The sequence below is a fragment of the Strix aluco genome, chromosome 4, assembly GCF_031877795.1.
Source record: "Strix aluco isolate bStrAlu1 chromosome 4, bStrAlu1.hap1, whole genome shotgun sequence".
NCBI lineage: Eukaryota > Metazoa > Chordata > Aves > Strigiformes > Strigidae > Strix > Strix aluco.
In genome coordinates, this window is record NC_133934.1 from 6,691,313 (window position 1) to 6,718,656 (window position 27,344).

Consider the following 27,344-nt stretch of genomic DNA (forward strand, 5'->3'; position numbering starts at 1 on the left):
TGATACAAATATAAATGTGCTGAGTCTCTTTAGTCTTCTTATGCAGCAGCCTCATTAAAAGGCACTTTCTGCACAAAGAGACTAGTTAAAAGCTTCACAGTCTAGTCCACAAGTATAAGAGAGACAGACCTCAGATACCACCATGGCTTTAAAAATCAAATACTTTTTTTTACTATGGATATTCCCAAACCCTGTTAGAAAAAATGTATGCATATCAGGTGTTAACTATACTTCAAATACAAAAACCTCAGAGTATTATTCTTTTCCCCGTGCAAGCACTTCCTCTAGTTCCCAGAACCGTATCAAGCAGTAGTAGGAGACAACTTGCAGCACCCAAAGGGCAAAGTGGATAGCTGTAACCACCAAAACGCAGACGTGTTTCACAAACACCCAGCACAGCACCCCATTACTGTAAGCACATAAGCATTCTGTATTAAACTGCTAGCATCATCTGTTGGTGGAGCTTCCAAACTGCAAGCAATTATTTTTAAGTAAACATACAGACAGCTAGGAGAAGAACTGCAATTATCTAGTGAGAACAGCTGAGTTTTTCACTTAGCTACGGCTCTATAACGTGCACTATTTAAAAGTGAAAACAGGATCACTCTATATTACAAACATTCCAATAGGTAAGTAGAATTTGTACCCTATTGCCATTTAATAACTGTGCCATTCTTGTACTCTAAGCAATTGCATTAGAGTCACTATCAACACTAACCAGTGTTCACACCAACGCCAAAATACCAGCAGTGTCACGGAGAAAGAGATGCAGCACTTACGCTTCAGGGTGGGTTTTGTTATTACGGTGTTTTTTTTTTTTTTAAAATACTTCATATACCATTTCATATAAATGCAAAGCATTAAACAATTCCACTCAAAAGAAAAGGTTAAAAGCAATTTCAGCAAGACTAGGAAACCTACATGGAAAATAATATCCTCACCCGTTTATTGTTGATTTTACCACTTGGTAACGCGGTTGTTTTGAACTCAGTGTGAATACAATTTAAGTTTTTCAGAAAAATCACACACCTGTATTTTTCACATGTATCAAACACATTTAAAGTTTAAAATTTGTGTGCCTTGACTTGCTCCTCTTAATGTCTCTTTAGGGATGTCCAATGTCACTGATGCGATAGAGTCCAACTCAGTCTCTCAAGTCAGGTGACATACAAATTCAAAAGGTGTAGATTTCTCAAAGACGGTCTTCTCTGTAGTGCATTGTGCTAGTGCATTCAACCAGTGTGTCAGTATTCAACCATATAAGCTTGGGGGGGGTTAACTACACAATACAGAAATATAATTTTACATGTAGCTTTGCATGCCTTATGGCTGCTTGCCCTACTATAGGACAGTGCAATAAATACAAATATATGCACACTAGAAAAGATTTAACTGCCATGATCTACATCTTGTTTATGAATACAAATTTACCTAGTCAACAATATGACAAATTTAGCAGAAAAAGTGGCAATGGCAGTAATATTCTACTACAAAAACAAGGCTAGAAGCAAAGTGTTCTCAAGCTACAGAAAACTTGCTACCTCCTAATATATGATGTAGGGCCCAGTTCTGCCAAGTGCAGAGTCGTGATCAGTAGATTGCATCAGAACATGCTTTCCCCCCATTTAACAATGAATACTTCTACAATTTATTTGGTTTTGATAACTGTTTATAAATAGCACACTATAATGACTATTAAACTATACAGCAACATGACATTTATAGCCTAATCCTGAATACAAAGTTCAAAGAACATGACTACAAAGGCCAGAGAGCAAATGTCATTGACTAAAAGCATTTCCACCTCAGAATTTATTGAATGTTCTCTTACACAAACACTTCTCGATCATGAAACCAAAGGAACAGGATCTCCTAATTCCCTCTCTGCTCCAGTAGTAATTTAGCCACACATCACCCTTATAAATTAGTGATGGATTTTAACAGGTAGCCCCTTGGGGCTATATACTTTATATACTTTATATATATGCACATTTACTTTGAATTCTATGTAAAAGTTGAAAAAAATGTTTGAAAGAAAAACTCAGAATATATCACAGCTTTTTCAGCGAAAAAAATACAAATTAGTTTTATAACCACTATTCAATTTATCAAACTTTTTTTTTTTCTGAAGTATTTATCTTTAATTATGTACACATTACAGGAAATAAAACTTTTTCCACAAACATTCTCTAAGGTGACAGTTATCAATAGAATGATAGAATAATAGCAGGAAGAATATTAAACAAATGGGGGTGATCAATTTCTGCTTTTAAAAAGTAAAAAGTCACCATATAATTAAGTACAAAAACCTGCATTGAATGACAACTGCTGGTGTAGTAACTTGATCAGGTATGGAGACCAAGAGTATAGTAAAGCCCTATGGTAATAATATTTCTGTAGCATTTCCACTTGGTATGTATATACTAAATGTTGGCAAAGTTTCTGTAGCGTTAGCTTATACAAACATAGGAGTCCTCAGTCTGCTGCATAAAACGGAACAAGTGTGTTTTAATTCTCCTGAAATGCACCTGAAATCCAGAGTGTCACTTACAAACTGCATAATGAAACTTTTCTTCAGAAAAATATCTGTTTGGCATCTCCAGGGCTCTGTTCCATCGGACAATAGGGGCATTTTAATCTAGGGACAAAGACAATGTGTTAGAATTGTGGCAATGTGCGACAACTGAGCATTAAAGGTATTGAGTTTGCAGTGATAGTCCTTCCTCTTTTTTCACCCCTGTAGCACAAAACAAATGTACTCTTAAGCCATAATGTTTTACTTGGCTCCATTAAAAGTCACCTTTAGCTGAGAGACACCATATCGCACTTTTTATTCTAATTACATTCTTTCTCACCTTTCACCCACGCACCCCTGAATTATTAAATACCAAGAAATTACTCTTCATGATTAATCTATTATTTCTACTTGTGGATTAATTTGTTGCATTTTAAATAGGCTGGTAGCTTTCACTTTGACTTCCTCAGCATCCAGTGCCTTTTACTCTCTGGTTCCAAAAATTCTGTGATTTTATAACTCACTCTTATCAGCTCCTGCAGGCTATGACTAAAGAGGGCAGCCTGGCCTCCCTGCTGAGGTCTCCACTGATAAAATTCCACCTGCTTACAATATTTCTTCTAGCACTGATCCATTTTTCCCCATCTCTAAGTCTGGGCCTTTCACACCCACCCCCGAGTTAATATTGGCAGAGCTGTGCTGTCACTTTAGCTGATCAATGAAAGCATCAGAAATGAGTGATCAGGAACAGGAATAATGTAGCAGCAAGTTTACTGGCTTAAAACGGCTGAAGTCACCCATGAAGGCATACCTTCAAGCTTTTCTAACAGGGCAAAGAACACAAACATCACTCAACATTCTCATTCATGGTGTCACACTTTCATACCGGATCTTGGAAAACAACTTAAGGCTCTAAAGTAAGCTGACAGCCTCCATGGAAGCTGCATATATTCAATCCAAATTATCACCGGTTCTTCCTAAAGGAAATCTGTAACCACTGTAAGCACCCCACTGATACCTAAGGAGGGGTATTTCTACAGTGGTAATTCAACTACCTGCTCAGTTACTGAGCCATATTTCCCCAGAGGTTTAATTTTAATTTTTAAGGGATGTTTCATGCTTTACTAAACATTGCTCTCAACAAAAAACTGTGTGTAAAAAGCCTCCATTTTGAATTTAAGCCAACACAATGGTACTTGCAACTTGGACTATTACTCTACTCATTGCATTCCTTCATGTAATCTTACTTTCTACAACATCAGAGGGTTTGTAACGCTTTTCTCCAGTGCACCAACCCAGTTTATCTGGCTTTTAAGTCATTCTCTAAGATTAACAAGCTTCCACCAATTATGCAATTATGGACTCAGTTTTCTTGAAACACAGTATTATAGTTTTAAGATTTGTCCTTTTCTGTATGTTGCTTGAAATAAAAAAATGGTACTTACTTGCTTCCATTAAACATTTTATTCAAAGCATCTCTTGATATAATATGACCACAGACTAATTTCATAGGTGGATTATTATCTGTTGTTTGCTGACGAAGAATAGGACAGGCAAATATTGAATGATACCAGCATTTTTTACCGAGGTCCACCTCAATCTGTGAAAGAAATTAACATAACAATTTATCTTGGGAAACTACATTTCCAGGCAATTTATCCATTTAGGTCATGGTCCTTACTTAATGGATTTCATAATTCAGCTGCAAAGGCAGCAAAATTCATTGTGTGGATGCCTGACAATTTCCCAGCCAAAAATACTTAATTGTGATCTTAAAATGGCAATTTATGTTGTTTCTCCCTATTCCCAACAAAACAGAATATTCTGACAAGGGACAAGTGCATATTTTAGTGCAGATCTATGCTCTGGCAAGAAAACCGAGCTGATGACCCAACAAGACTTTCTGTATTTCCTAGCCAGTGATTTCCAAAGTGGTTTAGATGATAGATCTCATGGGGGGGCGGCGGGGGGAGAAAGGCAAAAACCCCTTGGGATTGATTATGTTAATGTTCTACAGTTTCTTGAACGACTCTCCCAACACGTACATGTCATGTCAATAATGAAGTGTATCAGAATCCTTTCTTTTCAGTACCAACACAGAAGACACAGGTACAGCACAACTCTTGCCATCAGAACAAAATGATTTCAGAAAGGGACATCTCACAGAGAACAGGTCTGTGACTTCACAAATTGACTAAGAACTGCAAAAATCACAGCTTCTGTACCTGAAGCTCCAGGCTCTGACCAGTCCTCAGTTCTGACAGGTTTAACCTTCAACAAAATCTGACAATATAACCTTTTCACTGTACTTAATCTCTGTCTTTGCACAATGAAAATAAGGCTTCCCACCCCCATACTGCCTTCACAGTACATGTTAGAGAACCTTAGGTTTAGAAAATACAAGGAGGCCTATATGTACTATTAACTGATCTGCATCTGACAGCAATCTTTTCCCAAACACTCCCTAGCTAATCATTCCTGTGTGGACAGCAGGGCATGAATCTGTCACACTTGGAGGTTATACTCTCGGTGTTATAGAAAACATAGCTGGGAGAAACTCACCACACGTACTTACACTACAGATTAATCTCTTCCAGTTACAATCCAAGAGACTAACTCAGTTCATGCCTAGTTTCCACTAAATAGGTTTTCTTTACAAATCAAGACCAGGCCACTGGAGAGCTGCACACACCTGGTAAGAGCTATAAAGGGAATCTGGGGTTTTGTAACAACTAAACTTCATTTCAACCGATATAAATGAGTTGTGCTGGAAGCATAATGCATTGGATCCCAATTCAGTTCCTGTGTCCCCAGATGCAGCACTTAATTCTTTCATCTCCTATCTGCCTGACAGTCAGTGCAAAGCAACCCGTGGACAGAGCTCAGGCCTAGCTTGGGCTCTCAGCTGCATTTCCACTTACATAAAACATCTCATACGTTCAGTGGAAGGTTAAGTGGAAGGTGAAAGCATCTGTTTTGTTAAGGTCATTTGAGCAAAGACCTTTTCAATGCGAAAGGGGATACAAGCAAAGCGGGGGGGGAGCAACAAATAAAACAGAAACACAAACCTGGCAGACAAACATAACGGAGACAACAAGAAACAGCTTTGTCAGTCACACTAGTTGATAGGTCATCAAGAAACTACAACTAAACCTGGACTTTGCAACAGCTAAGAATGCAAACTTGAGGGTCTGAGAGGAGAGGGAGTCAGAACTATACAAATTGCAGGAGGAACATGCAGAGGAAGGGGACTGGGGAGGAATGGACAGAAAGGGGTATAAAAGGGGCCAGAAGGGCCATGTCAGTATTTGAGGGTCACTGAACGTGCATTTGCTTGTGAATCTAGAGTGGTGCGTGTGTGCTTTCACCAGTGAATTTCAATCTTTACCAGCCAAAAAGGAGGAAGAGATCTTGGCTGTCTCTACTTATGTTTTATGCAAGACTACAAACAGGAAAGCAGCAGCCACATCCATCAGCCTGGGATGGAGACCCGGAGGTCTCTGTAACTGTAGGAAGCCTCAAGCCCTGGAGCTGCTGGAAGTGGCAGCTGTGTATAACATCCCTTAACGCTCAGCACAAAAGAAAACCCAAAACAGCATTTAACATTCGAAATCTGCCCTGGGAGAGCTTAGCATCAACTCACCGGTAGTTCATCCTTCTGGTTCCAAACACCTGTGCACTGCCTTTGCTCAATAACTGCCTTGATATTAATTAGAGCTGGTAATGCTACACAACCTGCTGAAAAACTGCAGAAAAAGGAAACGTTAACATATGGTGTCTGTTAGGAAACCAGCATTTTTCATATTTCTACTTTAAAGGTTAACTGGGACACAAGAGTGCTGTACTACTTCATGCAGTTCTTGTCTGTACTTCTAAGCTCCCTTCAAGCATAACAAACAAGAGTTTTAGGGCAGGTTATCAGCTGCCCTGCATCTTAGGCTAGGGCCCTCTTGTACTACACTCCTGACTGAAAACAACAGTTAATCCCTGCTCTGAGTCTTATAATGAATTGATTTTCTATACCACCTACTTTTATTTTGAGCTGTACAGGCAGAAGACATGTTAGCTTATAGAGGTAGTTGCTCTCAACTATGGAAGAGTACATGCAGCTCAGGAGTTTCCACGTAAGCCACGTGTACACACAACCCATAATCCTTTAATTATATGTAATTATCATGTAAAGAAACATGTCTTTCCACCTTCACCTAAAATCAAGGAAACAATGTAGAAAAAAAACACACAGGAAGGCAAGTGAAGGAAGAAAACCAGAGCCTGTAACAAGAACAGCAGTATACAACCAACCAAAGTCAGTGTCCCAACAGTTCAGCCTGCTCTGGGAGTTACGATTACCAGAACTTACCACATTACTTTGAAATATTTCACTATGTTTCAAAAGAAAGTATGACACTCAGTTTCCACAGATTAACAGATGTTTTGATGGATTTAAGTCTAATGACAGCACTATAGGCCTGGAAATCAGCAGCAACAGAAACAAGATTTGGCCTTGGTATCAGCCTGCTCTGTTTTTTTGGCAGACTATTTTACTATTTGTGCAAATTTTATTGTCCAGAGAAGTCACAACCTTCCTCTCCACTCTGCCCCTCCAAATACTTGTTTTTATGTTTCTGCAGAACATTCTGGCTAGTTTACTTGGGAGGGATGTGCCTGAAACCTATGGATCTCTTGCCTAAGCTAAAACAAAAAAACCCATCATACCCCTCACCTCCAACTGGCCATTTTAATCCTTGCACTTTGCCTTTAGGTTATTTCAGCCCTGAGTGTAACTTATGTTAATCCTCTGGAAATTTTAGACAAATAGTATTTATAGAAATAAAAGCATTATTGCTTTAATGCTTCTGTATGAAAACATCTCCGGAAGAGTTCTTTAAGAGTATAACAACTCAAGTAAATAGTAAACTCAAATGGTGTCCTGTAGCCCTCAAGACCCTGAACCATGACCTCCTTAGTATGAGAGAACTTTTCCACTGACTCCACGCAGTAACTCAGACCATGAGGCCTGTACAGGATTAGATAAATACTGGAGAAACCAAACAGCCTTTAAAAAAGTGACCACTACTCATGTTCTAGAAAGCAATATATTTTATAGCAGGGATTTAACTTCAAGCTGGTTTAATTTCTAAAGGATTTGCAGCACTCAAAGGTCACACCAGAGAACAGACTTGTTTATGACAAAAGTATCAATACCACCTATACAGTAAATACATTTCAGTGCAATCAATTTCACACCAGGCACAAAGCAAGTGTCCAACCAATACAAACGTCAATAATGGGGATTTTCCACTTCACCAAAAATCTCTTGGCCATTTGCACTGAAAATCACATTACAGCGTCGGTGCATGAGCAATTAAAATGTAAAGGATTGCTGTTAACTTGAAACAGGAAAAAGATGAAAAAGCCAGAGACAGAAGTTTTAGATATCTATAAAACCCTCAAACTGAACTCATAATGTTTATTGCAGAAACACAATTAATCTGAAAGTGTTCCCTTTGTTGCTTCTGTTGTATTTTGTGGCAGAGGTGCAAACAGGAGAAGCAGAAGCTTGACAATTTTAAGTGCTCTAAACTAAGCACAGAAGTCCAATAACAGCAACATGCAAACAGTACAAAAAAAAAGCAAGAGGTAGTGAAGCTTGTGCTAAGTACCATATCTAGCCCAGAAAGATACATATAATCTATTTTCTATTTAATATCTGAAATGAAAATGAGAACATCAGGCAAGTGTATCTGAGGAGCTAAATAGCAGCTAATCTGTTTTATCTTCAGAGAAGCTAGAAGAGATTAGGTTGGGTTTTCTTCACATTTCTAGCAGCCTCCTACAGATCTGCATTTTGTCAGATTAGGTACTGAGCTTGAAAGTGCCTCTTTCTTCTTTGCAAATGAGGTCCAGCAAACAATTTGGAAATTTAGTAGCTGAAATCACAACATAACTCTCAAGCATTCTTCTAAAGAGAAAAAGAGGTGAAGTAATGTGTGGATTAAAAACCAAAGTGATCAAATACTGACAGAATCACAGCCACGGTTTTGAGGTTTTTTGCTGTTAAACAGCAGGGACAGTTTTTACACATTTGCGGTGGGAATAACGGGCTGATTGCCACCCTCACCTTTTGCACTGATGTCTAAACTATGGAAGCCAAATTCCATCCATAAATGCTTCCTCTTGTGCTGCAAAGGTGCAGGGTAAAGCACAGCACACGGGAACCTCTGACTTCTAATCTTTGCAAATCTTGTTAGAGCTAAGTGTAACTATACTCTTAATTTAATACAAGCTAGATGACACTACTTCTCAAAAGCTGCTTCTTTTGTCCTCAACAAGAAACAGAAACCAAAACACTGTGTACCTGGTCTTAAAAGCAAGTGAAAGCCAGCATACCTAACACTGAGAGGTGATTCAACTGAGAGACCCAGAAGAGCACAGGCATCTCTTGTAAAGATGTCACAGATGTCCGCCCACTGGTTTGCATCTAATAGATGAACGTACGGAGAGTTCTCTATACCTTGCCGCAGATACACCAGGCTGCCCATCAAAACCTGAATATCTGTGAGGGACCAGGAACAGTTAATTATTTTATAGGACAGATAAAAGCCAGTGTGTCTACAGTTTTAGTTTTTACATGGAAAACAGGCAGATGCTCCAAATCAGTGATACACATCCTCACCTCTACAAAATACAATTACAGCCATCACAGAACTGACCCCTACAGCTATGAGAGCATCAGTCCACTATGGATAGAGGAGGGGGAGCATCTGCCCCTCTATAAGCATGGCATGCTGCCTATTAATTTGCTTTGAACAGGTTTACTTTTTTTGTAAGCTTTGACGCACACACAGTACCCTAAAAATTAGGCTTTACTGGATTCAGTTTGAGATTGTTCACTTAACTCACATATTGCCCATTTTTCAAAAGTTTCACTTCTCTTTGTATTACCCCACGCAGCAGAAAATAGCAGACTATTTCAAGAACATTTCTGTGCATTTTTAACACTTCACCCTGGCAGCAGGCCTATTCTAGATGTAATCTATGTATTATTTAAAGAGTCAAAAACCTTAAATTTAAGCAAATATGCAGACATATTGAAATATAATTTTATTCCCTCTTTAAAAGAAAAAAGGCGTTAATTCAAATTGTAAGGGTTCAGGTTATACATGTTAAATACAAAAATAAGAAGCCTCTAACAAAATGCAAATAATGGAGTTAACCACATTTGGAATGCAATTTATATTTTCCTCCACGGTGCCACATTCTAGTGCTTCAAAACCCCTTAATATGACTGAAAACTCACCTTTCTGATGATTTAGGGCAAACGGCTGGAAGTTTTTCGCATACTGAAGTGCTTCTCTTTGATTTGCTGTTCCACCCATCAATAAACTAATGAAATATAATCTGTGCAGTTTAAATTCCAATGAACTATTCTGTGCCATGAGCATTTCTCTGTTGGATACTGCCCACCTGGAAGAAACGAGGAGGTACAATGGGACACAAGAGTAATTAAGTGTCAGCTTACACCATTATGAAATGATTACAATTATCAACCACCTATTTCAAGGAGGATATGACTGCTCCCTGAACAATTGGCCAGACCCTTTACAAGTAACAAAGGTGTGCAACACATGAACGATGGTACTTTTGGTGCTGCTGTACAGGTTAACCTCTGCAAAATTTAACATGCACTGGCTGCAAGGCAAGATTGAATTAGGCACAATATAAGGTAGAAATAGCTAAAATCTACTGTATTTGGATTGATATTACTCTGAATCTTAACAATTACAGACAGTCTTCAATTGCATGTTGAAGAAGTTTGACCGAGCCTTTCAAAAACATATTTTCCAATTTCCTCATTCACCAAACATTTTCTCTAAGCCACTATGTTTGTATGTGTGCATAGGTTGCCCTGGAGTGGGTGTCTATGGGACCTCGAAGATAGACACTGTCAGGACCTCACCATGGGGGACAGGGGGAAGGGAAATCAGTTTAAATATCATACTTTACCCTGCATAAACTTTGCTTTCCGTGTTATTTTCAACTTAGACAATAAAAATACTTCTCACTTTCTGGGCCTCATTCACCATGACAACACTAATGTTTGGCTTCCAAATAACATGGAAGAATTCTTAAACAAGCACCAAGTAAAATCAACTGGAATTTTCAAAGCCTTTAAAAAAAGTTATATTATTATTTAGATTTTATCCATCCCTTTCTTGTGTTTTTGTGTTGGGTTTTTTTTTTTTCCCTGCATTCAATTTAGTCAGGCCTAAATCAATCCAACCTTTCTCTTAAGAACTTCAAGTTTCAATGTTTTTCAGTACATCTGTTTCTCATTAGTGTTAATTAGTTACACTATTTTCACTGTGGGGGCCCCATTAAGCAAAGAGCTTTTCACTTTTCAGCAAGGAAGTGAGGCAGTCTCTGTTCCTTAAAAAGAAGGAGTATGTGAGGCTTCTGTTCTTTTCAACCAATACTAAAATAAGAAAATCAAGCATTCTTACAGTAGTGGTAAAGCTTTCAATGGAAGTTAGCCTTCCGCATTAAGATGTAAGTGTTAATGAGCAACTATTTACTTTCAATTTGTTGTGGTGACAGTGTCAGGAGTCTGATTTTACTGGCAAGGCTTTGTAATGACAGCAGTAACCTTTCAGTAGGAAACAGTGAAAAAATGTAGCCTTTGAACTAAGAACAAGCCCTACTTGTCCCTAGTTTCAAGCAGTTTCAGATGAGCTGCCTCAGAAGACTGTCAACACTAATCTCCACCAGGAGGGAAGGGCACACTCACTAACCATGGGCTGTTGAGGGTGGGGGTGTTTGTTTTGAGATTTTTTTTTATGACCAGTGTCTACAATTTAAACCAGATATAGTGGCACTAAAGCTCACTCCCAACTAAGAAAACAAGAGCCTGAAGTTAACAACCGTAGACCAATAAGCAGCTGAAAGACAAAAAACTACTATCAATAAACAGTAAAACTAGTCCACAGTCTCATTAATGAGATATTAATCTGTATCGCATCAAAAGAGCCTCCATCTTCTCCCTGCCAATATTTGCAACCACATGACGTGGTACTTCATCTGGCTGAGATCGAGCCTATTTTTCCAAATTAGCTTTTAGACAGGCTTTCCATTTTTAGCTCTTTGAGTGGCAGCACAGATTTGTATCAGAAGAAAGCAGTCACAGAAGCAAGGCCTGAGGTGTTTGGTCTAGGACATGCTGTTCCTATTTCCAATGGAAAGACAAAAAATGAACAAGTGAGGTTTAAAACATTCAACTCGCATACTCTCTACCACTGTCCAAAACCATTAGTAATCACAACACCTGTCTTCCTACCTCTTCTCAAAACAATACTTTCAGAGTGTTTTCACTTCTGAGGCTCAAATCCATCTGAATTTTTTAAAGTTTACAATATACTATTCAAACCACAGGTACACAGAGCTCTCTTCTAGCTCCCACATAGGAGTTAAAATGAATTTCACGAAGCCTGGCAAAGATTAAATTAAGTTTAAACTATACCCCTAAAGGTCCCAGCAAATACCATCAAGACCTATGCACCTTGCTGCTTTACAGACAGGAGAGAAGACAATCTCTCTTCCCCAGGAGATTACAGTCAAAAGCTTTGAACCTGCAGGTCATTCCCACCAGACCTTCACATGGAGACCCACCCGGGCTCGGAAGGGCCAGAATGCACCCAGAAAGAACCTACGGATTTCCCTCCCCCATCACCAAATTACAATGAGAAAAGTCACTGGCAATTAATGGGATCTTGCAGAGGTACAGAGACTACACAGTTTAGGGTGCAGGGCCAAACTGGGCATCCACAAAGTCAAGTCGCACACCCCACAAAAAAAAAAAGTTGTAACCAGTTGTAGCAAATTTAATTCTGAAGTGTAGTATTTTACATGTTGGAATTCGTATTAGTAAGAAAATCTGAAAAAAGTTTGGGTCCTTTTTTTTTTTTTAAATCAGGTATGAATACTAAATTCTATCACCACAGCAGGGCTTTGAGAGGTTTTTTTGAAAAGTCATTAATCTTACAACTCCTTTTTGATGGCAGTGACCAGGAGCCACCCACGCTTGCTTTGTTTCCAATACCGAGTTAAGCCAAGCACCAACTGCAGAGCACTGGCAGAGCCAGAGAGACTGGTTATTGTTTTCATCCCAACCTTCCGCAATTTTGCATGGGCAAACCCTGCCATGCTCCCCTTCCTGGTTCATGATACTGGAATTAGTTATCCTTATGTAACACCCTTCTGCTTCAACACCAGTGTCAGTAGCCTAACCCTAGAATGGGCCAGTTTGGGACTGCTTTTATGCACCCCTGAAGCTGTATTTACTGATGCCAATTTTAGCCATTTATTAGCTTTTTGCCCAAAGGGCACAATGCCACCCCTCCAAGCTCCTCTCACATAGAGGCTGTCCCTCCAAGAGTGGTTTCTATCCTTCCTCCTGAACACCCACGTCTGCTGGGAAATACAGGAAATACATTCACTAGCATCAGCAGTTCTCCAGAATAACCAGGCATTTAAGACATCAGTTACGTCCTAAGCTGTATAGTTTTGTCACATTTTGATAATCCTCACTAACAACCATGTTTTTTACGGAAGCATCACTTTAAATAAGGACCCTCTGTGCCTAGCAGCAGGCAAAGAGAAGCAGATAGCTTTTGTACTGAAGAATTTAAACAGAATAAACATTATGAACAGAAATGAGAGGGGGTGGGGGAGGGAGACCAGCATACAAACTGTGCTGACAATACACCCTATTCTCTGTCCACTCAGCTGTCTTCAGAATAAGAGTTCCTTTGAAGAAGGACCATGCCTTCTCCTTTGTTTGAAAAATATTTAACACATTGCAGGAACTACAAAATATGACCAAGTAGCAACAAGTAAGGCATAAGGCCTAGCAAACTGGAGCTAAAATTAGTTTAGTGACTTCAAGTGAATGGATGTAACACCTAGTTACTGTTCCTCACAGAGTGTCCTTCCCAACAGCTATGTTATTCAAACTACAAGAAATACATGGTGTAGCTGACAGTAAATCCTGTTTCAGTTGTAACACCAGGCATTTCAGTGTTGCTTCCCTTCAATTAGCCAATTCAACAGTAATAAACCACCTGAACTTTCCACCTGTGTAACTATGTTCAAGAACCAACTATTTAGGTCAAACTTTGCACAACCCAGAGGCATAATCCAGGATTTAGTTTATGAACACCATGGTTTGGATATCAGAGTATCCCTGCACTTAGTTTGGATGCCAGTAAGCTCTGAATTGACACACCTGTGTTGGTTCATGTTAAAGGGAAAAGAAAATATTTGTTAATATGAAAGTGTACTTAACTGAATAATGCAAAGAAGGTATCTTAAGTACATGAATTATGCTCTGGAATGAAACAAAAATTTTGAATTTGCGTTGGTTTCGTTGTTCCTGTTTTTAAAAGGTCACTTAAAGGTTGGTTTTGTTTGGATTTGGGGTTTGTATTTGTTTTTTTGTTTTTTTGGTTTTTTTCTTACTTCTGAGACCAACCTAAGCTTATCAAAGCTCTCGCAACTTAAAAAAAATAAAATTGTTTGGGGGCTTGTTTGGGGTTTTCTTATTTTTAAAATAAAGGCTCTTCTGAAATGGTGCTGTGCAGCTACTGTAAATCATAAAACAGTAGCCCATGAGACATTTCATCACCTCTTCCTCCTCACTGGCACTTTTAGCACCAGCTTACATGTCTAATGGTTGTGACCAAGGTCAAGAAAATATCCTGGTCTAAGGTTGTCTGATAGACCTCAGATACTCCCAAACTTAAGTTTTCATCTGAGCATTCAGTATTATCCACTGACTCGTATTAACTGAATCGTTTTGTTCAGAAGAAATCTCACTAACAGATCCCACTGTCAGTCCAGGCTCCCAGCAGCAGCTCACCTCTCACCCAACGTTAATCAGTACCAACCTGGCAGCAGCAGCAGCCTGCAAAGTACACACCTATCCTTTCACTCCCTCTTCCCACCCTGTGGTCCTTTATCTGGAAAGGGAGAGTGACTTGAGGAAAAGTGAGAACTTTGATCCCAAGTCAAGTTCTGCTCACCCCAAAAGCTCGGTGAAGCCAAAAAGACTTGGTGGTACCCAACACCTTTAGTAAGTCCTGATATCCTTCATAACTGAACCTTTTAAACCAAGATTCACTAATAATTCACTATAAGGCTAAGTACCATCATGGCAGATAACTGTTTCTCCAAGTGATGTTTCTTTCCCAAAACCTTAAATCAGCATCACAAATGATTCAAGTTAATCCTTACTCTAGGAAAGAGACCCTTAGTTAAGTACTGTCCATGGGGAGGGACACAGCAGGGAGGAAAGAAGGAATGGGTTCACGCAGTAACTAGATCTCTCAAAAGAGAAACAGGAACACATCAAAATATACTAAAGAGAATATTTTTTAAAGTAAGAATTTGTTAAAGGCATTCAAAAAAAGGAGAGGAAGAAAAATGAGTAGACTCACTCTAATGCAGGTCTCAGAACTCTAACTTTTAATGCTTCCAATATTCGATTCAATTCCACAAATGGTTCTTTTTGACTTTGATCTATTGATAGACCAGATTCCTGAAAAAACAGGCAGTTTTTAGTTGAAGCATAAGAAAACATGGGATTAAGCTGACAATTTAAATATTCATCTGGACCATTAACATTCAATAAGGACAGTAACACAAAGCATAGTTTTCCACGGTGGATAACATTCCACATCCACACTTATCGTTACCTGACAAAGTTCCTCGGCTACATCCAACATCCCCTGCCGGAAGAAGTGCTCCACCATCACCTCGTTGAGGATTCGCTGGCTGTCAGCCTGCCAGCACCCATCTATCCCCACGCTGCTGATGTCAGAGTCAAAATTCTGAAACATACAAATTAACAGTTAATAGGCTGGAACAAATCGCCCCACGTAATTTTTCTTTGATTATGCAGGACACCTATGTCTCCACCCTGATGCTTTCTGCCTATTACTCAGTTGGCCCTCAATTACCTCCTGTTCAAAGTGAAATATATGTCAGCTGCTTCATTATCTCCTGTGTACAGAAGAAGAAATTTTTTGGCTTGCTCGTTTCAAGTCTGAATATTATCCACCATAAGGAATTACACCGACAAATTACAAGTCTAGCTAGCAAATTAGAAATCTAGTTAACTAATAAAGGGGTTTCCAGACCATGATGCATTTTTGAAGGAAGTATCTGCAGAAAAGGCTTTTTCCATATGCAAAAACTGAAAATGCATAGAGAACAGAAAACAAAGTCGCCTACACTAGAATCAAAATAGCATTATCAATGCATCACTGTCACTACAGCGCACCAAATTAGAAGTAAAAGCTTTAACTTGAGAATTTTTTACATAGCTGGGGGGGGTAGACAATGCTGAAAAAAGAAAGCGTCACTTCTCCCCACCCCCAAACGACAATGAAACTCGAATCTCTGAAGACCTCAACATCCCAGCAACAGGATGAGCTTTGAAGATCTGAGAGATCTTTTACAGATCTAACCTCAATGATCCCACTGCCATGTATTTTTAGGCCAGTGGCCTAGGGACATATTCCAGGAATAAGTAAAAATATTGTCACAGTGACTCTTCAGTAACACTTAACACTGCTCGGCACCGTGCCTCTTGGCAGCAGGAGAGCAACACTTACTCTAATCCAAGATATAAAACAGGGTTTTAACTGCTAACATGTTTTATGATCGGGGCAGGCAGGTTAATTTGAATAAAAATCCTCACCCGTTGCCTAAAACAGGCTTCTTGCAAAAGAAACAGTCTAGAAGTCAGTGTGCATTGCTTGCTGCCTGACCTGATGACTGTGGCTGTCTTCCAAGAAGGAACTTCAAAAATCAGAAGTTTAGTGAAAACAGCAGTGCTTCACCTGTGGCGCTGTGACGACCGATAGTCCTGGACAACATGGGAACACTGACCTAGTAAACACGCATGCTTCTGTCAAAGCAGGCAGAGCAAATAACATAAAGTTGGTACGAGCTATCTTCTAGTACTGTGTACAGCTCAGCTTTGCACTGCATCTTCCTTTTATTTGCCACTTACTAATTTCCTTCATCAGCCACCTCCACGTCTCCTTCAATGCCGCTCTGCCATCACGAGAAAGGGGCAGCCTTCTCATCCCTGCACGTGTGGCTTCAAAACCACCATTCCCTTCAGGTCTCTTAGCAAACTTTCAGTAAAACATTAACCTTAGGCTAACAAATCGTCTCTTCTATCTTTCAGAGACGGTGGAGCAAGATGAGCATTTAAATTATTGCCACTGATTCAAGTCTCACATTTAACAACATTTTCACTTGTGTGTAAGCTGTAAGCTGCTTGTCATGCTGCTCATCTTTAAGTTGCATCTTGAAAAAAACCTTAGGCATGTTGAAGACTAAATAATACTGTTCTTATTTGTGCCAACCCTTTGAAGCCTCTAAGGTTCACTACCATTTGATTCTGGTATCACTGTCCAAACAGCAGTAGCAGGTAACATAAATCCATCAACAACGCATTTGAGAAATACCCGAGGCAGGAGCAAGAACACACAAGCTTGTGTTCTGGGGGGTGGGGGGGTGGAAATCAGTAATCTAAAGATAATCAACTACATTATTTTTCATGCAATTTCAAGTCTTACTGAATGTATAATCCTGTAAAAAGAAACTGTATTCTTCTGGGCAGTTACCAACTATTGGAGCTGAACCTACGCCTTAAATAACAACACATCCTTCTCATTGCTTGGGGGCAGGGGTAGTAGAGCCACTTACCTCGGTTCCTTCACAAAATCCACATTTTGTTCTGAAACAAGAAACCTATGAGCCCTGAGAACCTTTTCAAAACCCCATCATAAACTAATTTTCCGAAATCCCATAAAAGATTATAAACAATGAGTCATATTAACCTAGATGTCCTGTAGACTCAAGTCTCATCATACAACCTGAGGACCTAAATTTCTTTTCTCCCCCTCACCCATTCTCCGATCAGCCCAGTCTTGACCAGGTTCTCATTTCAATAACTTTTTTTTTTTTTTTTTTAAAAAAAACACCAATATCCAAGGTCTTTATTATACGTGGGATTCTACAACTCTGCCTCCTCTGGGTCCTGAGGAGCTTCAAGAACTGACTGCACATATTGCAGTGAGTGACTGTCACATGTCAGAACAAATTACTGCTTGCCTTTGGCTTACATATTTCATAACTGTCATGCTTGCATGATACGCTGGTGACTACACATCTCAGTTGTTTTCTAAATGCTAACAGTATGCTAACTGATAGCACGTGGGGTTTGATAAGATTTCAAAAGTTGAAATAAATTCCGTAAGTTACAAACTCCAGAAAGGTTACTTCGTGCTTTTCAGGTTTTAAGCTTAGAAGAGGGTCAGTTAATATTCCTGAGAAACAAGCTTCTCTTAAAAAAATAAAAAATAAAAAAATAGAGCCTAACTAGTAAGCCTAGGGCTAAAAAAATTTTATGTGCTAAATATACCAATGATACAACATAAACTACATTATTGATAATTGCTGAAATGGAAGAAGGACTTCAAGATGCACACAAGATGGACCACTTTAACCAACATACAACCTTCCATGTTATTAGTAACAACAGAATGATGAAGAAAGATGATGACTAAGGATAGTTTTATTCCTCAGTTTCTCAGTGGAGATCACTTTGTGCATTCCTCCCTTCTTCTGAATTCTGACCCAAAATACAAATACAATACATTTGTTTACCTTGTCTGTTCAGTTTGTTAGTTCATAAGATAAAGCTCGACTTGCAAAGACTCTGTATTTATTTAGCCATATTCTTCACAGCAACGTAATTAAACGATGTTCAGTAAAGGTTTGTAGTTTGTATACAAGTTTTTACATGAAACAAACATTAACTTGGTAAAAGTTTGCTTTCCCAAAACAAAGTCTGGATTAAAATGTTGGCCCTTTAAAAACAGGCTTAAAATTCAGGGGAAAAAAAGTGGAAGGAACTACCATTTACGCCACTAAATTTCCTGAATGAAGGCATTTAACCACTACTCAGACAGATTGCTGCTAGAGGGAAAACATTTACTAGCCCCACCAAACATGCTTCGAGATGAATTCAAACCATTCCAGAAGAGCGATTGATTTACAGGGAGGCTGATGAGTGAGCTACCTGATAACAACTTGCTAAACAACAGTGATGTGATGAATTCTGGAAGCAGAGCAAATGCTAGTACAATAAAGAAAAAACTGGATGCAAACATTTCCTTTCAAAGGAGAAAATGCTCTTTGGAAGAAAGGGGAACGTTCATGGATCAGAAGCACATAATCCATGCAGAACTACTATGAAAAAAGGTCTAGCTTATTAGATAAACCTTCCAGGAACTGATAACTAAAAAAAGCAACACACACAGTTTTGGCATTTCAGACTAACATGGCTCACGTTTGATGCCAAATTTGAACTTAATTTTTCAAGTGCTCAGGAGCTTCTGTTCTCAGAGTAAACTCTGCAGGTAGAATCTAGGTCCCATCTAAGCTGGTAAGCAATGACTACACTAACTTAAAACCAACTAGAGTAAACTTTACATATAGGTATAACCCTCCCTCAACACTGAGAAAAAGAAATTTAACCTGAAATTTGCAACGAGCAGATAACTCAGCAAGTTCTTTCAAAATCCAAGCTTGTCAAGTAGGAAGTTTGTTGATTCTACATGTTATGTCCTGCATCCAAATGACAGCTGTTAAAATTGGCACCAATATTAGCATGTTTCCCTATCTCAAATCAGGCAATAATGAGTCGCATTTATCTGTGCCTGAGCATATACAGCTAGGAAGACCATAAGCAGTGTTCTAGATATATTAATCCATCTATAAAATAAATGAGGATTTACATGTGACAGAAACAAATCTCATGAAATCAAGGCAAGGGCTGTTCTGCTTTAAATTCTAACGAGCGTTTTATTTAGGAAGCAGTATGATTTTGCCCAGAATGTGCTGAGAATCAATTCACTACATCAATTACACTTAATTATTTCTACTGGTTTAAGCTTAGGTATATTATAGCGAAGGAATGGGGGGAAGGCAAATGGGACTTGGATGCCAACAAAGACTTTGCTGGCAGGTTTCGAGCATATTTTCCAGCAGCACAGGGAAATCACATTAAGTACGTATGGAAGATTTCCTTCAAATGTCACTGTCCAGGGAAGCATTAAATTCCACCTGGATTTAAACATTACACATGTTCATCTGACAATCAGGCCAGGAGTTCAGGGTACCTTTTAAAGTAGTTCTCTTAAGATACTACAGTCAGGGAAAACTAATAAAATTCAAACTACTTGCCTTGAAAAAGAGTCAAAGTTCATATTGAAGGAAACAATCCTAACTGATGCTCTGAACTTCATAAAAATACATCCATTACGAGCAGGACTGGGGACTCATGCAGTTCCCACTGCTTCTAGTCTTTTGATGTAAACACCACAGACGCTAAACCAGGATTGACAATCCAGAGGAATGAGAACACTGAACAGAGCAAGCTGAGCTCATTTTTGAACACTTCACTGAAACAGCCCATCTGACACTCAGACACAGAGCAGATTACTAGTATCCCTTCTATATTTTACAAAACCTGTATTTTACAAAACCACTTGAAATTTAAAAAAAGCTTTTATTTACAGCTACCCTTTTCCAAATAAAAATAGTAGATAAACTGAAAACAGCAGGACAGAAACAACACTGAAAAAACTATGCACATGACAACTGAAACAGCTATTTGGAGATTAGACTCAAGTCTAAACTTTATTAAGCTTGCCAGTGTTGTTTTCTTTGGCTTCCAAGAAATACTATCACCAACTTCCATTGAATATTCACACCCTCTAGAGATGACCTAGGGCTGCTCTACCTCAGAGTATTTAAATGAAAAAGGCATAGCCAAACCTGAAGCTTATTTGTACAAAACCCACTTGCTACAGCAGAATAGGAAAGTTTCAAACTTAGGACAAGATTACATAGCTTTATTGCAGGCTTCGAGCCAATAATAAGGATGGAATTTTACTCTAGTTAATTGGTTTAGATACAGCAGCAAGGATTAGAGGCAGATGCGTCCTTAAGCTCTGGATAACAGCGATGCTTGGATTAAAGCTATTAGTACAAAGTTTGAGCTCTCCATGATGGTCAATCATAGATATAAACAAAAAATAACTGTTGCACAGACATTCTGCCCAATAATGCAGCATTATGTACTACTGTTAAATTATGCTTTAACAGATTACCATTACTAACAAAGTTTAGATGAGATTCCCAAAGGATGAGTGAGTATTGTGTAACACTGCAAATGTCTTTGTCCAGATGAAAAAACTCATTTACTACTGGGTTCCCTAGTAAGATTATAAGGTGAACCTCAAACCAAATGTTTAGACTTATCAACACCAGCATGTTCTGCTATGAAACTATCACATAATGTCCAAAAAAGCAAGTACAAGACTCCCTGCATAAAGAATTCCTTTATATGAAAGAACACAGAGATGGAGAAAAGCATGGCCTGGAAGTATACATATAGCACCACTTACACACAAAAAGAGTTTTAGTATCATTTAATATCTACCTGAAAAAAATACATTCAGATCCCAGTTACTCTTGAACCTGGAATTCATATAAGAATGTCTCATATGCAGAGCTTCAAAGATAAGCTGCCCTACCTTATTTGTTATGGCATAGGCACAGATACTATGAGAAGTTTCATCTACTCGCATTAAGAGTACTGCGAGTTACAAAATTAAGCCCTAAGAACCAACAACACACCTGAAATACATACAAAATGTCTTTCTTAAATTCTCTGGTTTTACACCGCCTTCTAGAACAAAAAAACACCTTTGAGTTATTTGCTGACAATTAACTAGAAATGCAATGTATATATATTAAAAACCCAGTATTTCTTATTGAAGCAAACATTTTGCTAAACTGATGTAATGGATACTAAGTCTAGTAATACCTATAGAGCATGTTCTCTTGAAAATTAAAGAGTTTTGAGCTGCCTCGGAGGGAAACTCTGTAAACCACAAACTCTAAAAGCAAGTACTGTACACCCCACTGTCTTGCCTCTGCCCCAAGCCTATGCTTCTGTAGTTGACAGGAAGGATTTAATTAAGCTTAATTGCAGTATAAATCCAAATTTTGTAAAGCAGAGTACACATCACAGAATATATGTGATAACACAACCAAACCACAGAATAAATACCTTATCAATGGCTTTTCCAACTCGGGATACACTGCTGTGAATGTCTTTATGATCAGAGGCCAGTTTTTGAACTGTGTCTTTTATTCTTTTACAACACTGTGTCATAACAAGTGAAATTGTCCCCGACAAGTCTCCATCTTGATCTAGACAAAAGAGAAGAAAGTTACTAACTTTGCTACAAACAAATTATGAATTAAATCTCTCGATACGCAACAACATATAAAGACAAGAAATGGTATTAAAAGAAAGAAATGCAATCTAGAGAGTATTTGCAAATCAAGGTCAGTTGAAATGAAGGAAGATGTACAGGACACAGCTCACCCATGGAGTGAGGAATCCAGCTGGGTGCACAACGACACTGAACAAGTGCAACAGTTTAAAAAATTAATGTAAAGATCTCATGTGTCTCAGTCACAGTCGTTTAATAAACACATCTTAAAGAAACACCCCAATCCACAAATCTCACAGAATACAGTAAGAAGCTAACGAACATACTACAGGATCAGTTTTCTTTTAGACAGTTCCTTGAAGATACATCAGAACATCATGCATAACTTCAACAAGGTGCAAGCAAAATTTGAGTTAATGAGGGTCCCACTCATTCTTGTCCCTCAAGCTACTCAATTCTATCTGCCTGAATTTGAGCTGTATGAAACTTTTCCTTCCTGACTCATGGAAGCAGCTCTAAACAGTTCAGCTAGTCTCAAATTCTCCTTGATGGATGAGAAACAGCCCATAAAAGACCTGACTGTGAACATCAGATCCACTCTTTCTTGTCATAAGATTTATTCTCTAGAAACTGTGACAATTTTTAAACTGATGTCCAACCAACAGATGCAATGCTGTATGACCTATTCTGTGGACAAAATAATAAACACAAACTTTTCACAAGCCCCTGACCACATCATTGCACTTAGTTTATACTCTTAGTGCCTTGACTCAAACACAACTCAGTAGCTTAAGTCAGAAAAAAATTATATTCTTTTGTGCTTTACTCCAGTCCTTCCTTTCAGCTTTTCATTTCAAAATACAAGAAGAATCTATTTTCCAGTCTTACCTCTCAAGGTCTCCCTCAAAGTTCATTCTACATGAAGAATTTTTCCTTTAGGGACACGGACCTAGCTGCCTTCAACTGCGTGGGAAGGCTAATTTAAGTGGGAGAGCAGCCCAGAAATGTTTCTCTAACATACCAGATTCAAACCCTTCATGGGAAAAAATAAAATCCCCCAAATATCTCTTTAGAAGAGAGGTTTAAAAAGCAACCACGTTTTCCATAAAGCGTGTTCCTTTCTCATTTCATATTTTAACACGGCTTTGGTTTCAGCAGCACGTTAAGAGTCCAGTTTCTGGTATTCCATGGAAGGCAAAATGCAGGCGCATCAAACTGCTGCTGCAGGACCACAACCCAAGAACAACAGAAACAAAGTGTACCTCTTACAGTGTACTCTTAGCAATATGCCTCTGATGAGAGCAAAGGAAATCCAGAAAAAAGCTGTAATCACAGGGGTAGGTAATAATTTACCAGCCACTTATTCTAGATACCTTCCTTTATGCATCCTAACTCTCAACCCTGCCACTGACGTCAACAGCAAAAACAACCCGTTGTTACACACTAAAACTAGCTCATTTCTAGAAAACGAAATAGCTCCTGTTCATTCCCACAAGCCCCAGCTGAGGAAGCTTTAATAGCATTTTTGCAACAGCCATAGCTTTTAAGGAGGAAAAAAAAGCTTTAACTTTTTTTCTGCCTCCTGTCCCATGAAGCTACTGATCACTGAAGCTCTGAAGCTACTGAAGCTCCTGGGCAAACAGCTAACAGGGCTCTATATTTTTCCTAGCGAATGAGCGAGGAGTAACAGGATCAAAACAGTCTCTTCAGTGCACGTTCACTAACTTGACTCTATGTAGCCTATATTAAAAATGAAAATTTCAATCAACTATTACATAAAGTTCACCTCCTAAAATTATTTTGAGAATAATCATTACTTCTTGGTTGCTATTTAATTTTTATGATAAACATTTAAAATCACATGAAGGCTCTTAAATAACTGTCTCATGACTTTGCCAAGACAAAACGATCAGTCAGAGATTACACAACAAGCAAAATGGAAATACTCATTCCCCAATAAACAGAGAGGTTAAAATACACTTTCTTAATAGCCTTTTTTTTTTTTTTTTTCAAAAGCCATTAAGTCAAAACCGAAACAACTTGCATGCTTAACTGTTTTTACCCCAAGCAAGTGAATTACTGGCCCCTAACACTGTCGCAGAAACCCGCTACAGTAAAGCAATGAAAATGTCTACACAGGAAAAGCCATCAGAGCCGCAAGAGAAAAGATTTCCACCCTGCACCCATCTCTTTCAGCTTTAATTAAACTATGAGCTACTTCTAATAAATCAGCAGAAGAAAGTCTGCAGTTATACCAGTAATTCAGTGTTCACAGAACACTACAGACCAACAGCTTCTCTCTGTATTGTGTACATACATTCACAATTTTTTAAAAAAATACATTAGTGAGCAGACACCAGGCACAGAGTACAGTCCAAAGCCAAGTTTACTCAGCCAGACACATTTATATATAATCCAAAAAATCGCAATCCTGCCTTGGCTACTCCAGGAGGCGAGATATATTAGGGGAAGAGAGAAGAAAAACAAACTTTGTCTTCCTATTCTCAAGCCTTAGCATAGGGCTGTTCTGAGCTTAGGCTTTAATATGAAAACAGCTCCAGAAATTTTAAGAGACTATTTAAGTGGGGAAAAGAAAACCAGTTTAGAGGTTGAAGCAGCTTCTAAGTTTCTTTTTCTCCACCCACTTCCTTTTTATATCCACTGCCTATTTAAGGCCTTTTCATAAATCTTTGCTCTCAAATCTTGTCCTACAGCCTTAATTTCTTCTTCAGCAGTGAGGCTTTTCTTTTCCTTTTTTTCAGTTGAAATTGTATATACAAGCATATTTCTGCTGTTCAGACCCCTGACTACAGAGCTCTACTTCAAGAGGTCTGGCTACTTCCACTTCCATCAAGTTTCATAAATACTCAGGATACAGTATATAAAAGCTGCAAATACCTGGTCTTATTAGAACATTATAAATAATGCGTTAAAGAAAAAGTAAGAATTTTGCTACCTATGAAGCCATCTTACCCTCATGCCAAAATTGAGCAGAGTCCCCAGATGTTTGAGGGTGCAGTAATAACATACTTGTTTCATTCTAGAGTACTTACTGAAAGAAAGGTCAAGGTGGGATGTACTCTGCTGGGACAGCATCACTACTTATTTGTTAAGTGCTGAAAACATGTCCAGGGCCTTCATAGGACAGTCCCAAAAACTTATTCCAAGTCTGGATGGAAAACCTAATGAGGACCCTGAAGGATCTGCACACTGGAAGCTTTTAATTTTATTACAAGGAGAATAAAAGCTCTGAATCTGCAACAGGATTCTCACAGACAAATCTTTACAGCCCCACAGACTCCTATGAAGATCAATACAAGCCTAAGGGCCACACCACACAGCTTTCCAGGCAAGGTCAGCACCTCAGTTTGTGAGACATGCATTTTATCGACTGTCCTTAATGTACAAGCCCAAAACGTTTTGAACAGCACAAAATGTATTTATTGAAACACAGTTCAAAACAATGCCCAAAAGACCGAACATTGTTTCATCCCAAATAAATACCTCAGAAGCGGAGTTCCATGTTTGCTCTCTATGGAAATTGCTGTGTACACACAGCAGGCTCTAATACACTCATGTTTATGTTCCTGGAATTACACACACTTTAAGCGAGCTTTGCACCTGTATTTGTACAAGACTACAGCAAACACATTTTTCTCTGAACCAAACAAAAGCAGATTCTGGAAAACAGTGAAATAGCACAGTTTGCTCTCAAGTTTGGGCTCAGGAGCCTGCAAGTTTCCATTTTTAATCCCAGAGCCATCACTCGCTTCCTGCACGGCCTTGGGTAAATCACTTCAGCTGTCTCACCATCCCCTCCCACTCCATCAATAAACACTGCATTACCTCCATCTCAGGGATTTCGCAAGGTTTAAATGTCTCGTGTTTATAGCGCGCTTTGGCCATCCAGCCCGCCTGCGCAAGTGCTCAACATCAGCTGTAAAATACACACAAGACTTAGGAGGCCCTGTTTACTTCCTGCTGAAGAGTGGCTTTACCCTAAACACTTCCAAACCCAGACACATCAAAAGAAAACAACTTAGTGACTTTGGAGAGAAAAAAAAAAGAGGGAAGGGGGGGCAGAAACTGGGCAGCCCCGCTGTTTATTTCCCCCGGGGGTGACTAATCCCATTGTAACTCAACATAAAGGCGCAGAAGGAATGAACAGGCTGACCAGGGTCACGCCGTACCTGCTGATCAGGAGCCAACACTCCTCTTCAGCGGCGCACAGAAGGCAGGCGAGGCCCGGCAGGGCCCATACCTGTTCTCACCTTTAACTTTTGCCGGTCAGAAACGCACACAAAGCGCCGACTCCAGGGAGATGGGGCGGGGTGGGGGACAGACCTCCAGCTCAGCCCCTCCGCAGCAGAGACCTTCCCTGCTCCCCGGGCCCGGCCCGAAAGCGGGGCAGGGACCCCCGGGAGCGGGAAAGCGCTGTTCAGCCCAGAGCCTGGAGGGGGGGTTCTCCCTGGAGGGATCCCCCAACCCACAAAGACCCAAAGTTTTCGGCCTTTTAACGCCAAGGAGCCGGGCCCCGTTTCCTCAGGGAAGGGGTAAGGGGTAGGGGGGGGGGGTGTCTCCACGTACTCTCAGTCTGGAGGATCTCCCGGCGCAGTCCGCCCGCGTACTGGATAAGCTCTTCGAGGCTGCGTTCGCAGAGCTGCCCGTAGCCCGAGAACTTCTGCAGCACCTTCTCCAGCTCCCGCTCCACCGTCACGCACTGGTCCATAGCGGCCGGCACCGGGCCGCGCTCCTCCTCTTCCTCTTCTTCCTCCTCCTCCGCCGCCGGGCCCCCCTCTCTGCCCGGGCCCCCCTCTCTGCCCACCCCACCCTCGCCGCTCTCCGCCAGCACCGTCCCGCCGGCGCGGCCCGGCCCGGCCCGAAGCGCCGCTCGCTTCCAACTTCCCCGTCTCCTCAGGCTGCCGCAGTTCCGCACAGGCAGCACCACGGGCAGGCGGGGACCTCGACGGAACTCGGAACAGGCAGCGCCACAGACACCTTAGTCGGGGACCTATCCTCAACCCACGAAGGGAGGGGCAGTGATTATTACTCAGGCAGCGCGGCGGACAGCCCCCGCCCGCCGGCGGGACGAGACCGGGGGGTGGTGAGGGGGGCGGGTTATTTCTACCGGTGCCCCGCGGTCGGGATAGTGTCAGAGGCCGCGGGCGGCGCTGGGCTTTTAGGCTTTTCAGTTAGGTGGCCTGTGGGCCAGGCGGTGGGGAGATCAGCGTGGGGAGAGTGGGTGTTGCGGCTCAGGCAGGGCGGTCGGCAGCTAAGAGCGGGGGCCTGAGGGAGGCCGCTGTTGCCATGGCGACGTGGAGGCCTATAGGGGGTGCCCGGGGAGGCGGCGGGGCCGGGCTGGGCCGGGCCGGGGTTGGCAGCTATCCGGGCTGTCCTGGCTCTACAGGGCCGGGCCAGCCCCTTTCTTCTCGCTTTCAGGGCCGGGC

At 40.2% G+C, this 27,344-nt stretch overlaps 1 protein-coding gene across 1 annotated transcript; it reads right to left on the reverse strand.

The window, feature by feature from the left end:
* Positions 1 to 918: 918 nt before the first annotated feature.
* RMND5A (required for meiotic nuclear division 5 homolog A) lies at positions 919 to 26,715 on the reverse strand. The gene is made up of 9 exons (XM_074821840.1): positions 26,485 to 26,715; positions 21,729 to 21,871; positions 15,265 to 15,399; positions 15,007 to 15,107; positions 9,816 to 9,982; positions 8,906 to 9,071; positions 6,159 to 6,261; positions 3,961 to 4,115; positions 919 to 2,638 (listed from the first exon to the last, which is right to left on the reverse strand). The coding sequence occupies exons 1-9, from the start codon at positions 26,624 to 26,626 to the stop codon at positions 2,575 to 2,577; spliced, it is 1,176 nt and encodes a 391-aa protein (XP_074677941.1). The 5' UTR covers positions 26,627 to 26,715; the 3' UTR covers positions 919 to 2,574.
* Between the last annotated feature and the right edge of the window lie 629 nt (positions 26,716 to 27,344).

What these genes read in the sequence shown, in the direction of transcription:
- RMND5A (XM_074821840.1), bottom strand. Translation starts at nt 26,626, where the DNA reads ATGGACCAGTGCGTGACGGTGGAGCGGGAGCTGGAGAAGGTGCTGCAG. An exon ending in GGAGATCCTCCAGACTGAGA is followed by an intron (nt 21,872 to 26,484) that starts GTACGTGGAGAC and finishes TCTTTTGTCTAG; the next exon opens with ATCAAGATGGAGACTTGTCG. An exon ending in GTTCTGAGACCTGCATTAGA is followed by an intron (nt 9,983 to 15,006) that starts GTGAGTCTACTC and finishes CGTTTCTTCCAG; the next exon opens with GTGGGCAGTATCCAACAGAG.